General features: G+C 34.9%; 1 protein-coding gene across 1 annotated transcript; it reads left to right on the forward strand.

The window, feature by feature from the left end:
* The first annotated feature begins 1,480 nt into the window (after positions 1 to 1,480).
* LOC109052803 (choline transporter-like protein 2) lies at positions 1,481 to 16,185 on the forward strand. Its single transcript, XM_042718461.1, has 22 exons — positions 1,481 to 1,626; positions 3,329 to 3,377; positions 4,346 to 4,419; positions 5,324 to 5,402; positions 6,318 to 6,402; positions 7,034 to 7,144; positions 7,259 to 7,322; positions 7,421 to 7,540; positions 7,677 to 7,761; positions 9,067 to 9,179; positions 9,266 to 9,397; positions 9,603 to 9,702; positions 9,874 to 9,966; positions 10,574 to 10,658; positions 10,812 to 11,074; positions 11,163 to 11,257; positions 11,671 to 11,774; positions 12,866 to 12,939; positions 13,129 to 13,199; positions 13,333 to 13,421; positions 13,507 to 13,591; positions 15,470 to 16,185. The coding sequence occupies exons 1-22, from the start codon at positions 1,593 to 1,595 to the stop codon at positions 15,565 to 15,567; spliced, it is 2,103 nt and encodes a 700-aa protein (XP_042574395.1). The 5' UTR covers positions 1,481 to 1,592; the 3' UTR covers positions 15,568 to 16,185.
* Positions 16,186 to 17,099: the final 914 nt, after the last annotated feature.

Genomic DNA, 17,099 nt, shown 5'->3' on the forward strand with positions numbered 1-17,099 from the left:
GTGTAAGATTAATTCAACAGATCACACGCACCCGCCGCGCTTCTGTGAATGGAGAAAACAGAAAAACTATAGGCTTACATAAAAAGGACTATAGGCATATACACTAAATATATTTCACTTAAATCATATTGACAGATTAACGAAAAAAATGTGCTAAATTACGGTTCATTGTGACACGTTCCAAAGTTTTCGGAAAGGAAAATGAAACAGCAGAGAGTAGTTTTCTTTATTTTGCAAAAGCTTTACAGTTTTAATTATTTTGCAGAAGCTTGAAAGCTTTGAATAATGTCTTACTTCTGTAACCATATGACCATCGCGCCGACGCCTTACGCGTTCATTATCAAAATAAAATACAGTTAAAGAAACGAATAACAAGTTACACTGCTCTGTTTAACAAAATTTGTTGCGTTCAGCATGACCGCGCCTCACTGTGCTGAAATAGCCGATGTGAAGGATGATGTTTTATGTCGATGAAAGTACAAACACTATATTATAAATAATATTTTATCATCTAGATACGTCGGGAATATGGAAACATTTGGATTCGTGCCGAATGAGAGCGGTAGGCATCAGCTTCACCTTAAATTAATTTGTTTTTGGATTGACATTCAACTTTAGAGGATTTGTTTTGGAGAGAAACTAGTAGGCTAACTGTTTTTATAATGATTGTAAACATTTGCTTTTGCCTACAGGCATTTTAGCCTTCATTATTTCGGAAAGTATAGGGCTAATAAAATGCGATTTTTTTTATTTATTCTCAAAACGCAATTTTATAATTTTTTTTTTTTTAACAATGCAGCAAACATTTTTTAATATCTTAAAAATACTTTAATGTCTTTAAAGTGTTGATAGATTTTTTTTTTTAGTAGCCCACATTTGGCCAAAATCTAGAAAAGAGGATGCTGTCTTGGCTGTGACTAAGCGCAGCGTGTTATTGGCTAACATTACCAGATCTTGTCTTTTTTCCTTTTCTTTTTGTGTAAAGTAAACGCTGTACTTTATTATTATTATTATTATTATTATTATTAGCTGTATTATTATTTTTTTTTTGTTATTTTTATTATTATTATTTTGTTTTTTATAGGAAAAGATAATTTTTTTAAAAGGTTTTTCTTCCACCCGAACTGGTTTCGGAACGGTAGTAATATCAGAGGAACGCAGGAACAGAAACGTTAAAATATCGATTCTGCTCAGAGTGAACCGATTGATTTTTTTTTTTTCGTTTTCAAGCCCTGATGTAAATGGATTTGAACGAGTGTCATTGCCATCACACCTAGCTCGGATCCCTAGAGACACAAAACAGCTCCATTTAATCCTGCAGAGACAAAAGGATGAAAAAACAGTTCAGAAAGGACACAGAGCCAGGTTTATAAAGATCAAAGGAGGGAAATCCAATATTTACCTGCTTGAAAGGGGGTGTTTAGTTCAGCTTGAACCTGTTCTAGACTGGTTGAACCCGTTTTTAACAGTGGCAAGTTGTTTTCTTGCTTGAAATCAGGAAGTAAAAGCAGATAGTGGGCAGAAAGACCATTTTCCAGCCTAACAGTGAGGAAGGGATATCAGATCATCAGATAGAGCCGTTGAACATAAAGATGCCTGTGGAGGAACGTGCTTACAAAAAGAACGGTAAAGTCACTTGATGTTATCTCGTCTTTTATGCAAGTGTGCATGTGTTTTCATGGTTTTGGTTTCTGGACAAGCCATTTGAAGCTCAGATTGAACAGCTTACCACAAGTAAAGTTGTTCTGTCATGTTCTCTTGTGTGAGTAATGAGATAGTTGGGAGTATTTCTGTGCAGTCAGCCTAGTTTCGTGTCCAGACATTTCAGTGTCCAGATATTTTAGCGGCTGTGTTTTAAGGGTGTTTTAGTCTCCTGAAGCAGCTCTAAAGGCACTACTGTTGGCTTTTATTCCATTTGCATTCATTCCATAGAAGTGTGTTAACACTGTATTAGAGTCTTACTAGGTCTTTGTCCATCTTCACAATACCCTGGTCTGCCCGGGAACTAAAACTCTCAGTCATCGAATGTCTGTCTCGGAGGGTGTGGATGTTTACAGTCACATGCCACTGTAGGAATTCTCATATCAGTGTTGTTGTGAGTGGGGATGGTTTCCCTACATTTTAGCAATCCGAAATAAATCATTGTAATGATGAGGCCAAACTAACTTATAAAGCTGAATAGCAACAACTTTGCAGTTTTTTTTTTATTTTTTTTATTTTATTTTTTTTTGTAATTAAGGTTTTAAGCACTTAACTAATCCATAATAATAACCCTTACAAACCTTAAAACCATAAACCAGCATTTACTATTTTATAAAAAAAAACATCTCACCTCTGCTTTACTGATCTATTTTATACTAAACTTTGTATTGCATTGATTCTATTAATTAAGATTATGTATTTGAAATGCATATAAAATTTCCGTCCATTAGGATTGCACCGTTTTAACAAACAAAAATAGGATAATCTTAACGTAATCCATATTTTCAGTGGTGCATAAAACTGGACAAATTTGTATAATAGTGCAAATAAACTGGATGTATTTTAAATACGCAATTATATATGTGTATATGTGTGTGTATAAAATATTTTCAACAGGTTGATGAACAAATTTATGCTGATTCTCAGCAATTTGAATAATTAAAAAAAAAGTATTAAAACAGATACAAATTAATAAAATAATAAACTGTCATTATTATTTTTAGTTAATCTTAACTGAGTGTTGTTGGCAAATTGTAACAAATTGCTTGTGATGTTTCTCACAAATCTCTGTATAAGTAATGTATAAATCATTTTGTTGTTTACTTGTGTTGCTGTTCAATCAAATGCATTCGGGTAAGTTATTATGCATGCTTTTCGCTACTGTTTAAGACCTAAATGGAGCAGAGTTTCTGTTCCAGTACAAGACACAATGTGTGTGATGCTGTTATTTCTGGTACAAAGCTAGAGTTGTCATTTTCTGACAGAAATGTCACTGTGAGTGGTGTTTGCCTGTGCAAAAGTCATTATCAAAAGACAAGGGTGTTCTGAGTGGTATAAACAAACGTTGCTACACGTTAAGGTTTTTTGGGTGGTTGGTAGGGTGTCTTAGGTGGGCGTTTACTATGTTGCAGAAGCTCTTGCTCACTCACTGTGCTGGAATGTCATCCAGGCATGTGCTGGAGAAACTCCCCTGCTGCAGATCAGCAGCGGTTATGCAAACACCCTGTACGTTCTTTGTGCTTATTGGGTAAACACTGTCTAAAACACATGTTTGTGAGTAGATCTCTTTATTTTACTGTGTTAGTTCAATTGTATTTAATTTAGTTTCCCCCTGTTGTCCTCACAGGAGAGCCCAAAAAATTTGACCCAGACTTCAAAGGGCCCATCCAAAACAGGTAAGAAACAAGCCGATTTCAGAACATTAAGCAATTGTTCACAAAAAAAAAAAGAAAATTCTTGCATCAGTTACTCACTCTCATGTCATTTCAAACTTGTTTGACTTCAGGTTATTTGATTAAACTTCATAATGGTCTTCTTTTTCTGTGCAAAAAGTTACTAGGCACTGTCAAAAAAGATATAAAAAAGGAGCACAATTAAAGTGTTGTAACAGTGGTCCATGCATTAAGTCTGTATGATGCATGAAGATTTGTTTAATGAACAGACTCAAATTCACTTGTTAATTCCAAAAGAGTTTATCGGCTTTGATATCAAACCTGGCATTTTAGTAAAAGGATTTCACTGATGTGCTTGCATGCAAACAGCAATGTTTGGTGGTTTGTCATTTGGGATGTTGTGCCATTTGACCTGTAGTTTTTAAAGAGGTCATAAAGTGGAGAATCAAATATTTTTTTTTTTTATATTTACACATATAAAGAGGTTACTCTACAGAAAAAAAATAAAAATAAATAAAAATAAATAAACACACTACAAGTTTCAGAACTCAAAACTATATCCCCAGTTTGAAATGTGACTTATTATTTTATCTTATCTGAAATGCATGGAATTGAAATCGGGGAAACTGTGACATATGTAAGGCTCAAAAATATACGGTTGCATCACAGCACTTGCCATCTCGAGTATCAAAACACACAACATCCTGTATAAGAAGGTGTGGATACAGTGCAATAAAGGAACAGCATTGGGTGTATTTACTTTCATTTCTTCAGGAGGTAACCTCCCTTTCACTTCTCTGTTTTTCACACTGTTGGCCATTTTTACAAATATTAGACCTTTTTGGGTGCTAAAAACTTTGCAAACTTTATAAACTAACCTTGAGAACATAACATAAAAATCTGAAGAACATTTCATGACCCCTTTAAAGCATAAAGCATGTTGCAACAGACTGTTTTTCTTTGCTCCACAGAGGATGCACAGACATTGTTTGCTGTATCTTCTTCATCGTGGCCATAGTGGGCTACGTTGCAGTGGGAATACTGGGTAAGTCAGTCTGCAGTAGTGTAAAAGATGGATTGGGTACTGTGTAACGATGACCCTTTAAATTCTTATGTGGTAGTAATGTTTATTGGTCTGTGAGTGATGAAGAGTGCATGGCTGTGTGTGTTTGCTAGTGCTGGGCGATATAGCTTAAAAATTATATTTCAGTATTTTACTGATATTCAAAGTATTTCATAATCTGTATTTGCTCTGAAATGACTTTAAAAAGGTGAAGAACCATCATTTAAACAAAACAACCAAATATATTCAAACTGTTGAGTGTAAGCACTAAAACGCAGTAAAAATATGCATTTTTCTCTAAGGGTGCTTTCACATTTGGTTCAGTTGCCTGGTCTGAAGCCCAGTTCGATTGCTCCCGCCTTCTCTTGCCCCCATTAGTTTGTGTTCATAATGTGTTTTATTGCTTCCGAACCACGATATGTTTGCGTCATCCGCTGTTTACTTCTGTTACTAGTTAACGGCTATGCAGAAGATAGCAAAATGAATGGATGCTTGCTTCCTTCATTGTTGTTCTTTTAATTGATATGTCTGTCAAGTGCTAGTGTGAAAGCCCCATAAATGAACACAACAGTATTTACCTACATATATTGGTCCTAAACCATTTTTGAGATGAACATTCACAAATGCATCTTCGAATCAGAGTTTTGGATGTATTAACTGAAATGAATAGTTGTATTCAGGAAATAAATTGCACTAATCAGATCTAAAAAATACAAAACCTCTCATACTCGCATGTTTAATGACATGGTTTTGGAAATGTAATGGCTTCATAAAAAGATCTAAAAAATACAAAACCTCTCATACTCGCATGTTTAATGACATGGTTTTGGAATTTCATACTCGCATGTTTAATGACATGGTTTTGCATTTTTTTTTGATTCGTAAGAATGGAATTTCGGTGACCCGAGGAAGGTGATCTATCCCACAGACAGCATGGGACAGTACTGTGGCCAGGGAACACTGGAGTAAGTTGCACCAAATTTAGGATTATTATGACATTTGTTGCTCTACTCTGACATCATTAGTGACATCATATAGCTGATTCTAATTCTTTTGAACTGATTCTTTGTAACAACTGAGGAATCATTTGTAAATCGTGTGTCTCCACCTTTTTCCTCCGTCCCATGATGCTTTGAGTGAGTGAATTATGGGAGTAACTTTCGTTACACTGTAAACAATCAATGAGCACGTCATCTACCCACCCTTCATCCGTCGAAACATTAAAAGGACTTTTAAAAGTTTAAAGCATTAACATATTACTCAGACCCAAAAGAAGACGTGTTAAATATCTCTGTAGTTATATATGTCTGTTTTATGTAATATACTTTGCCTTAATCAAAAATGCTCATTAACTAGAACAATGAGTGATTTCAAAGTGACAAGCATTTTATTAACCTGCATTAGAAACATTCAAGTAATCACTGTTCATAGGAAATAGAAGTGAAAAGGGGAGACAATTACATTTAAAGCGTGCATGAGAAAACAAACATGGAAAGAGACGTGAGGATTTGGGGAGAACATTGAGAGGTTTATAGTGCATTCCAGTGAATTATTCACAGGACATGTATAGTAAATTAAATCAGGAGAGCAGACCTCAAATGCACAGTATATGTCTTTTTTCATATTGGATGTCCTTGTTATACCATGTTAATTAAAAATATAAAGATTACGTTATTCATATCAACCTTATGATATGACATATGTATTTTTGAGTTGAACAAAACGGAAGATGGACAGTTAAAAAAAAATAAAAATAATAATAATGACAATTGTTGCAAGGACTTCTAGGAATGCTTGATGGATCTGTGAATATTTGAATGGAAATGAATCAGTATAAGCCTCAATGAATTGAGATTCTGTTTTTATGACGTGTGAAACAGGAAGAAGCCCTTGTTGTTCTACTTTAACATGATGAAGTGTGCCAGTCCCATGGTCCTCTTAGAGTTCCAGTGTCCCACACCTCAGGTTTGTGTCCTGTCCACCTGTTTCTGTCTGTGGCCACGCTAGATTAGCATACTACTCGTATAGCACAATTCTGTTCATAGTATATGAAGTTTCTCTACTATTATATACTTGCATGCGCAGTATACAACCCGAGTGCACAGTGGGAAATAATGTATCCCACAATGCAATGCGCTCAACTTATCTTTCATAAACATTTGTATTTATTTACATGATTTCTTTAGCAGAAACTTTCATTCAAAACTGTTTATAAATAAGGCAAGCAATGTTTTTATGCATTTTTAATGTATTTATGTATTGATTCCGACTGCCAAAAGTGACTTTTTTTACAACACTGGATTAAAAGTATATATATAAAAAATTTTCTTGGTTATAAATGGACAGCATTTGTCATAACTTTTTGAGTCGTTACATACTACTGGTTGTTTTACATACTATTTTAAAATAATTGGCACTGTCTGTGCAGTATGCTAGTAATCCATTACGAAAACTTGCTTTCTTTTACCTTTGATGTCTCATGTTTCAGTAAATAAGTGCATGCAAAAATAAGCTTATAAATGATAGATACTTTTACTTTTGGTTTTTGAGAGTCAAACCTGTTATATCTTGACGTTTGTTTTCTTTCTGTGTGTAGGTGTGTGTAGAAAAATGTCCTAATCGCACTATGACTCTGGTAACCGCCATTGGAGACAAACAAGACTGGGAATATTACAGAAGCTTTTGCAGAGAAGACCCAGGGGTGAAGGTAAGAGTTTTACACACATCTTTTTTGGCTGTTGGTTAAATTTTCATTTCATTTTTTTTTTTGTTTTTTTTTTTTTGCAAATGTCTAATGACCGATCAATTCTGTCTCCCTTAGAAGTCAGTGCCGCAAATTCTGCAAGAAAAACTGTGCCCTGCATATCTGATTTCCAGCAAACCATGTAAAGCTTTTGTTTTTAATGCAATATTTACTGTATGGGAAGTTATTACTAATTTTTCATGATTCTGTTTCTTAATCCTATTGTTCTCTCTCTCTCAGTTTTGCAGCGATGTTTTCCATCTCTGGGCAAAAAGGGTGAAGTCATCACAGTGGGCGATCAAGAAACATTTAATGATGGGGAGAAAATAAGAGACGCTAAAGACCTGGTGGCTGGAATGAAGTAAACACATATTTATACTACTCAAATACTCAAACATGCATATGCAAGGAAATTACTCATTTATATGCCACTGCTGCAATTTATGTGCAGTTGAAGGGGATTGTTTTTTATTTCAAGGGGCTATTTATTATTATCAGAACGCAACAGTAGTCATGGAGGGTCGTCAAGTTGCAATGAAGATCTTTGAGGATTACACAAAGTCTTGGTACTGGATCCTAATGTAAGTTTTTTTTTTTTTAAGTATTTTATATTAGTGAATATATATATAGGATATATATATTATCATTTATATGCCACTGTCCAAACATTGCAGTAAATATTTTTATTGAAAGGGGCTATTTATTATTATATATATATATTATCCTTTGACAAATAAAAATAAGGAACGTTTGGACAGTAGTCATTTTAAGGGTCGTCATTGTTTTGATGCAATTTATTTCTTTTTAGTTTTTACATTTTGTCATTTGGTTGTGGATTTTTCCTTTTTTTTGTTTTAGCTTTTTTTCTGTTTTTTTTTTTTAATAATATTTTTTTTTTTTAATTGAGGTATTCTTTTTATTTTAGAACTTCAACTTTTTAAAATAAGAAATATGATATAAACCTAATATATTTTTATGATATAAAATTTGATACTAGTTTAGTTTACTAATTTAACTGGTTACTTGCATAATATAACTAGTATACATGTACGTACATATATATGTATATACAGATATATATAAAATCAGTTTAATGTAAAAAAACTGAAATAAATAAATAAATTAAATCCTGTTTGTCAGTTAATGGTTATTTTTATTTTAGTTAACGCTTTTTAAATTTTTTTTAATAGTCAGTCAACAGTAACACATGTTATGTTAATTTTTTTTTTTGAGTGTTTTTATGTTATTTTTTTTATGTTAATGGTTTTTAGAGAATTTTTTTTTGACTGGTTTAGATATGTTTAAGCATTGCATCACACCTGGAGCGTCGCCAGCGTGCATGTTAACAAAGCATTGCATTCACGAGTGTATTTTTGGTGGAACGCTTGCATTTAATTAGGTTTGTAGGCAGTTTTGATGGACAAAATGAATATGATTTCACACAAAAAGTGCTAAAAATGCACAGAATAATCATGTCTAGTGGGTTTTAACAAGAATTGGAGTATGTCAGAAAAGACAATTAAGAATCAAAAATGTGTATAGAAGATTTACCCATTTAAACCAATTGTTTTTAATTATTCAGTTTGGGTTAAATTATGGTATTTTATAAAAAAAACAAAACAAAAAAACAGCACGTTCTATATCGAAGCATGACTGAAACGACATGATTGGAGCTGTTTTGGTTTACCATTTACATGTGAACCCCCAAACTTTCAAGTTTATAACTGACCATCTTCTAAAACCAAATGTATAGTTGTCTTCGTAAAGAAATATGATCAGTAGCTTTGGAGCCGCTGCTGTGCCGCTGTACAAACGCTTCCAGTGTGAATACTCTGGTGAGTCTGCAGCTGCGGTGACATCAAACATCAACCTGTTTCTTCATGCAGTTGTTTGCTGATTGCTGTGGTGCTGAGTCTGATCTTCATCGTTCTTCTACGTTATCTGGCTGGAATCATGGTCTGGGTCATGATCGTCATGGTCATCGCTGTCGTTGCCTATGGTATGGCATGGATTACATTCTTCAACACATTCATCTAGTCCAGTATATCTGTTTAACTCTCAATCATTTGTCTGTTCCTTACACAGGTATTGTTCACTGCAGCGTGAAGTATGTCAGTCTGAAGGACACACCTGGTGCTAATATCACGCTACAGCAGCTGGGCTTCCAGCCTGATTTCTCTGTGTACCTGCACATCAGACAGACCTGGCTGGCCTTCAGTGAGTAGCCGTACTGTTACTATTGCTCATATTTGGGCGATAGCATAATGGCTGCATGGGCAAACTTATTTAGACAATTTAGTTGTCAGTTTATTACTATTTTGCTGTGGCTAGTCTGTCTTTCTCTCACAACTCCTCTAAGAAATTTAAGTCGTTAAGTGCAGTGGGTTTTAAACGTGAAAGCAACTTCTGTTTCTCTCTGCAGTTATCATCTTGGCTATTTTGGAGTTCATCATCATCATTCTCCTCATCTTCCTCAGAAACCGAATTCGGATCGCTGTTGAGCTCATGAAGGAGGCCAGCAGGTTTGTGTTTTTGAGAATCTATAAGAAACATAAACAGTAAAGACCTTCCACAATAACATCATCATGTTATGGGCATTCTGCCTACTATTAAAGTTTAAAGAAATTTTACACGTTTTACCTACAAGTCTTGTTTAACCTCAGTGCTGTTTTTTTTTTTGTGTTCTTTTGCAGGGCTGTCGGTTATGTGATGTCATCGCTGTTCTACCCTATTTTTACCTTCTTCCTCCTGACCATAGTCATCGCGTACTGGGGCGTCACTGCAGTGTATCCTTGACTCAAGACTCAAGTGGAAACATTAATCAATGTTGGCACTTTTATACAGGAACCTACATCTTACAGTCACTCACTTAATCTTAATTAAAATCGCTCTAATGGAAGGTCAAAGGGCAATAGATCACCTCCTGAGTCACTCACTATAACAAACAAATGTAGGTCCAATATATAATTTCAGCAGCCTCCAGAAAAAGAATATAAAAAAAGAAAATAAATAAATATGAATATGCAAATACTTTTGAATGACCGTCAGTCAACACATCTACTAAATCTGAATTAAATTAAATTGATACATAATTTTAAATTACATAATTAAAAAATGTAGATAGATAAAATATTAAATCTGAATACACAGATACGTTTGAATGACTGTCAGTGGAGACATATATTTATTTACATATAATATTAGCATATATTTTTTTAAGATAAGGTTGGAGATATTTTATATCAATGCTATAATTCCCAGTAGATGTCCCTAATAGATTTATATGGCAATCATATATCCCAAACGGTTCTCTACATACAGTATTGTGTATAAAAAGTGTTTAATATATTTGTCACGATCACACCAGTACTAGGCCTTAATCACTCTGATCAGTTTCCTCTCTACATCCAGTGAACCGGTTTATAAGGTTTTCAATGAAACCGTTTGTCCACATGCAAGGGAAACCTGCATCCCTGAGGTATTCATGCATAATCATAGTGTCAAAATACACTTTATACATTACATAACATTAGACACATTATACTGCTTTTTTTATTTTTATTTTTTATTGTGAATGTAGTACAGTCCCAGTGTGAATGATCCCTGTTTCTCCGATCTCTGACTCTTCCAGAACTTCACTCTTTCTAAAATGAAGACAGACTGTCCGCAGTCTGAGTGCCTGTTTGCTTTCTATGGTGGGGAAACGCCATATCACAAATACCTGATCTTCCTTCAGTTCTACAACGTCTTCCTGTTCTTCTGGTGTGCGAACTTTGTCACTGCTCTGGGTCAGATGACTCTGGCAGGAGCGTTTGCATCCTACTACTGGGCTCCTAATAAAACCAAAGACATGCCCGCTTTCCCGCTGTGTGCCTCTCTGGGCAGATCCCTCAGGTCTGGCTTTAGGAAAAGATGTATGCATTATGCGTGTGTCCTAAGGACGATTTAGTTGATATATTTAATGCATTTTGTCCACGCACAGATATCACACAGGCTCTCTGGCGTTCGGTTCTCTCATCCTCGCCATCGTCCAGATTATCAGGGTTCTGCTGGAGTATATTGACCACAAACTCAAGGGTAAGAGAAAAACATTTACAGTCAGTTATTATTCCACCCACTGGAAAAATTATCTAATTGGATAATCATTGGAATACATGATGACTGTTAAAGCATATATTTGACTGTTTTCCTACATAGTTATACTAGTTTCATGTCTCTCTGATGACTCTGCAGCCTAGTTCTTCTCACATAATAAAATGACATTAACTCAGATCAATAATTCATGTCCTTTTATTTATTTATTTATTTATTTATTTATAAGTTATCATGTAATAAGCTGGCTAATAAACATTTCAGCTGGTTTTTATTATATTTAGGGTGATTAGAGACCCTGCAGTTTTGAGATGATGCCGAATGTTATCCACTGCCATATCCCACACTGTTTGGGAACTTCTGTGTGTGAACTCTTTTGCTTTCTTTCGATCCCACAGGAGCACAGAATAAATTTGCCAAGTTCTTGTTGTGCTGTATGAAATGCTGCTTCTGGTGCCTGGAGAAGTTCATCAAGTTCCTGAACAGGAACGCCTACATTATGGTGCGTGTTCTTTCACTACAACTTGAAAAAAATGTACTCCCCCTCAGGCCATCCCAGATAGAGATTAGTTTGTTTCTTCATCAGAGCAAATTTGGAGAAATTTATCATTGCATCACTTGCTCAGCAATGGATCCTCTGCAGTGAATGGGTGCCATCAGATTGAGAGTCCAAACAGCTGATAAAAACATTACAATAATCCACACCACTCCAGTCCATCAGTTATCATGTTATGAGGCGAAAATCTGTACATTTGTAACAAAATCCATCAAAACGTTTAAACCGTTGGCCAAAATACCAGTCTGTAATCCATAATAAAGCTTTTTCCAGTGGAAAAAGTCTCCCATCAAAGTCCACCGATATGTTTGTTTAGAATGGTTTTGGACTGTTTTCACTTTTAAATTGTGCTTGATCTGTGCAGATTTCACTTGATGGATTTGTTTATTACAAACATGCAATGTTTCGCTTCACAAGACATTAATCGATTGACTGGAGTGGTGTGAATTACTTGAGGATTATTGTGATGTTTTTATCAGCTGTTTGGACTCTCATTCTTAATTTTTTTCCTGATTCCTACACTCTTGATTATATATGTGACCCTGGACCACAAATCCAGTCTTAAGTCACTGGGGTATATTTGTAGCAAAAGCCAAAAATACATTGTATAGGTCACAATTATAGATTTTTCTTTTATGTTTAAAAATAATTAGGATATTAAGTAAAGATCATGTTCCGTGAAGATATTTTGTAAATTTCCTACTGTAAATATATTAAAACTTAATTTTTGATTAGTAATATGCATTGCTAAGAACTTAATTTGGACAACTTTAAAGGTGATTTTTCTCTATTTTGATTTTTTTTGCACCCTCAGATTCCAGATTTTCAAATACTGAAGTTGTATCTCGGCCAAATATTGTTCTATCCTAACAAACCATACAACAATGGAAAGCTTATTTATTCAGCTTTCAGATGATTTATACATCTCAATTTCAGAAAATTTACCCTTATGACTGGTTTTGTGGTCCAGGGTCACATACTGTATATGGTCTTAATAGCATCTCTATATGCAATCTTAAGTGTCTTTTCTGCCACAGGTGGCCATATATGGTAAAAACTTCTGCCGATCAGCATGTGATGCCTTCTTCCTCCTCATGAGAAATGTAATTAGGTGGGTGTCATCTTAAAGCTGATGTTGTGAAACACCAGCAAACAATGAATTGTGATGCTGATAACAGCAAAGAAGTGCATGCATTTGCACAAAAACAGTTCAAAAGGCAAGGTGCAGGAAGTGAAGCACTCTCTAGGTTTTGTAAGCTGATGTTGAAGAATGTTTCACAGATGTTTTCACTCATCACAGGGTGGTAGTCTTGGATAAGGTCACCGATTTCATCTTATTCCTTGGAAAACTCCTCATTGTCGGGCTTGTGGGTAAGTTTTCTACTTTTACTTTAGATTTAATTAATACTGACAAAGTTAATAAATTATACAACTTTATTTTGTTAGATTATATTTTGATGGAATACATAAAGTGGCTTTTCTCACTCCCTCTTCTTTTCCCCAGGGATCTTCGCTTTCTTCTTCTTCTCGGGACATACGGATGCGTTTAAGGGCACCGCACCCAGTCTCCATTACTACTGGGTTCCTATTTTGGTGAGCGATCGAGTCAGACTATAAAAATGTAAATTAACAATGTCTTTCTGTCTGAAAAATCTGTTTGCATTTTTTTTTCCTCCAGACTGTGTTGGTGGGCTCCTACTTCATTGCACATGGGTTTTTCAGTGTTTACGCCATGTGTGTGGACACACTCTTCCTCTGCTTCTGTGAGTACTTGGCATTAATAAGTGTTTTCACTCTTATATAGTATATAGTATGAGTATAAATATCAAGCCATCAAGCTCCACTCTAGAAGGTAGAAAATCAAATCAAATCGTAATTTTTTTATCTTTTTAAAAATGGTAAACTGCTGCATTTAGGGAAGTATTTAATCTATTTGGATGAAGCATTGTGTCACTAATGAGCGACTGACTCATCATTGCGCATGGCAGTGCATGTAGCTGGGTTTAAACCTCTGGTGGCACGTTAGACTGAGAATTTACTCTATGTTTCAGTTATATATTCTGGTATGAGGTGTTTCTAATCTGTCTGTGGTACCTGCTTAACTAAGGTGTGTAATTTCAGTGGGACTGACGTGCTTTTCTTTCTTTCATCTCATAATAACCTGATTCTTTCTTTTTCTCTTTCTTCTTTTATGGCTGCCCCCCCCACCCCTCTCTTGGGTTTTCTATTTCATATTCCACATCTGTTCCTCACAAACCTCATTTCACTTTTATCATACCTACACAATTCCTTGCTTATTCCCTCTGACATCCTCCCATCACTAAACACCACACAAAGGTGAAGATCTCGAGCGTAATGATGGCTCCGCATCACGACCGTATTACATGACCACAGAGCTGCGCGACATCCTGATGAAGGACGCGGATGCGGCTCAGACCCCTACTTCACGTGACATGGCGATGTAGCTGACGAAAACAATGGAAAACTGATGAAAGTGACCTAGAATGTGAAATTATATGTGCTAATGTAACCTCATTTAGTATGTTTAGAGACTGAATGGTCACAAGGTATCTGCAGTTATTAAATAATCATTTAGTTATCAGCCATTCAATAATTGTATGTTAAGGGAATAAAATGTGAAGTAATGTGAAGTTTCTCAAAGTGAAACGTGATATTAAATCATAAAAATGGTAACACTTTATGATAAGGTTCTATATGTTGACTTACTCAACTACTTGGATAACACTGAGCAACAATGAAAAATGCTTCTAAAGCATTTCTTAATCTTTGATGTTAGTTTCAACAGTAACTAATACTGATTATTAAAATCAAGTTTAATATGATAATATTAATTAAACATGAACTAACAATGAACAGTTGTATTTTTGTTTACTAATTTCAACAAATGTCAATACATAATCTTAACAAATTGTTAGTTTGTTAGCTTTTTTTTTAACTGAGACGTTATTGTAAAGTGTTACTATTAAAACAATAATACAACTTGGATGATGAAAAGTGTCTTTGACAGTTGCAGTTATGCACAATATGAATGTGTGTTAAGAAAGCGGAGAAGGTCAGTGTTGATTTCATGTTCATTTTTAAGTGAGCGTCTTCTGCTTTGCGTCTCTTCTTCTGCTCAGCAGCACAGCTTTAAGACAACAACTGTCAGACTTGTTTTTATACATCACTTACATGAAGTTTCTGAGTCAGTGTTTTACTTGTCTGTGCTGTCAGATGGATAATGCATTTTGTCCTTTTTTTCTATGATGGACGAACATCTAATGTTACTCTTAATTTTTGTGAATGATGTTGATGCAATTCTTCCAGATTGTAAGCCATAACTTTTTAATGCACTTTAAGGTTGTCTGTTGTTTTTGGTAGCAATTTGCAACCTACTTTGGAAAAGCACCTTGTTGCCTTCTCGAGAAGCCTTTAACTTTGTCTTTTGTGCGCTTTGCTACTTAACATGTCTGTCTTTTTTATTTCATATTTAATAAATATTATGCAAGAAGGTGCATTTGTTATTTAGGTCTGTCTACATTGTGTGTCAGGTGTTTGATGAAGGCAGGCATGTCACTTTCCTTTCCTCCAGTGTGCTTTGTTTGTTCTTCAACATCTTTTCTCACATTCATTTATCACAGTGGAGGACCTGGAGAGGAACGATGGCAGCCCAGAACGACCCTATCTGATGTCTGAGAAACTTCTCAATGTTTTGAAGAAGAAGAACCAGGCCAACTAGTCCTCGCTGACGGTCAGGGTTACATGTATGTGCCTCGGCAGCACCTTGAGAAATCGTTTTCATTGCTGTATTTATCATGCCTTGGAGAACCAGGCAAACATGTTAATTATGAAACACATCCAAGTGTTTGACCTCAGCCATATGCAGAAAGTTTACTTTAGAATGAGGGCAAATTACACCTCTGCTTTCCCCACAGAGGTTTTAGATGTATTATTTAAATGTCAAAAAGCTTTTGCAATAACTGCCAAATGTTTTAATGAATAGATACTTTACAGAATAACTGAAATGTCTCGGCCTAGACAGTTTGATTTGCATTTTTCATAGTCTTTATATTTATGGGTTTTATATGTAAACACAATGCAGTGTTGTTCATTGTGCTGTTGGACACGATTGTAGACAAATGTTTGCAGAAGTGATCGTAAAAAACTGTTTTACTTTGATCATCCGTTCATTTCCGGTTCGTGTCCCTGTGTATATTATGAGAAGAAGTGCCTAAAAGTGGTAAATCTGTTTAGACTCCTTGATTATAACCTTGTTCTTGACTTTATTCAGTGTTTTAAGTGTTTGTTACACGTTTGTACGCCTCAATACATGGTAAATAAAGAATTTTCTACAATACTCTGATAAAATCTGTTTATCTTTAAATTGGTGTAAAGGTTTTTTTTTACCGAACAAGAACAGCGCGTTATGCTTCTTGATATTGCAATCTGGTATATCGTATCATATTATTTTAGTTTATTATCGTATTCTTAAACACACTAGTTTGTTGCGCAAATAATTTTACAGTTTTCTACACTTTCGGCTAATGATAGAACTATCAAATTTTCAGTCACCCACAAGGTGGCTCTGTTGACCAAATCTACAGAAGTCCATCTAATTTATTTATTTATTTATTTATTTATTTTTTGCAGGAGCTCTGATCTAGAGCAGATCTGTGGCTACAAGCCAGCTGCCTTTTACTCACTTTAAAGAGTGTATGTGTTTAATATGAATTTTCTCTTGGTATTAGTATGGAGAAATATTTTATTTTAGCATTTTTCATGTGTTGTCAGTTTAAAACCATTTCATGACATCTACTATATACTTCTCTGCAGGTCTTGTTTTACATTTTCTATACCTTTTGCCTTATAATCGACAAGTACTGACAATACTATAAAACATACAGTAGTTTAAATATACGGTGACATATCATTCAAGTAGTCACCCAATGGTTTTATCAGCTGTTTGGATGGTGATTCTGACGGCACCCATTCACTCCAAATCTGTTCTGATGAAGAAACATACTCTTCTACATCTAGGAAAGCCTGAGGGTGAGTACATTTTCGGCACGTTTTCACATTTGGGTGAACTATTCCTTCAGGTTTAGCACATGAGTTAAACTACATCTCTGGAGCTTTTTTTCAACTTTTCACTTTCTTTCCTCACTTTTTATTGTTTAAACTTACTTCATATGCTGGTTCAAACTGCATTAAACAAGAATCTTCTAATTGTTTACTTTGTCAAAGAGTTTCAATTCATATGTCAACAACAAT

This window comes from Cyprinus carpio, chromosome A3 (assembly GCF_018340385.1).
Source record: "Cyprinus carpio isolate SPL01 chromosome A3, ASM1834038v1, whole genome shotgun sequence".
NCBI classification, from domain to species: domain Eukaryota; kingdom Metazoa; phylum Chordata; class Actinopteri; order Cypriniformes; family Cyprinidae; genus Cyprinus; species Cyprinus carpio.

What these genes read in the sequence shown, in the direction of transcription:
- LOC109052803 (XM_042718461.1), top strand. Translation starts at nt 1,593, where the DNA reads ATGCCTGTGGAGGAACGTGCTTACAAAAAGAACG. An exon ending in TCCAGTGTCCCACACCTCAG is followed by an intron (nt 6,403 to 7,033) that starts GTTTGTGTCCTG and finishes TTCTGTGTGTAG; the next exon opens with GTGTGTGTAGAAAAATGTCC. An exon ending in AGACCTGGTGGCTGGAATGA is followed by an intron (nt 7,541 to 7,676) that starts AGTAAACACATA and finishes TTTATTATTATC; the next exon opens with AGAACGCAACAGTAGTCATG.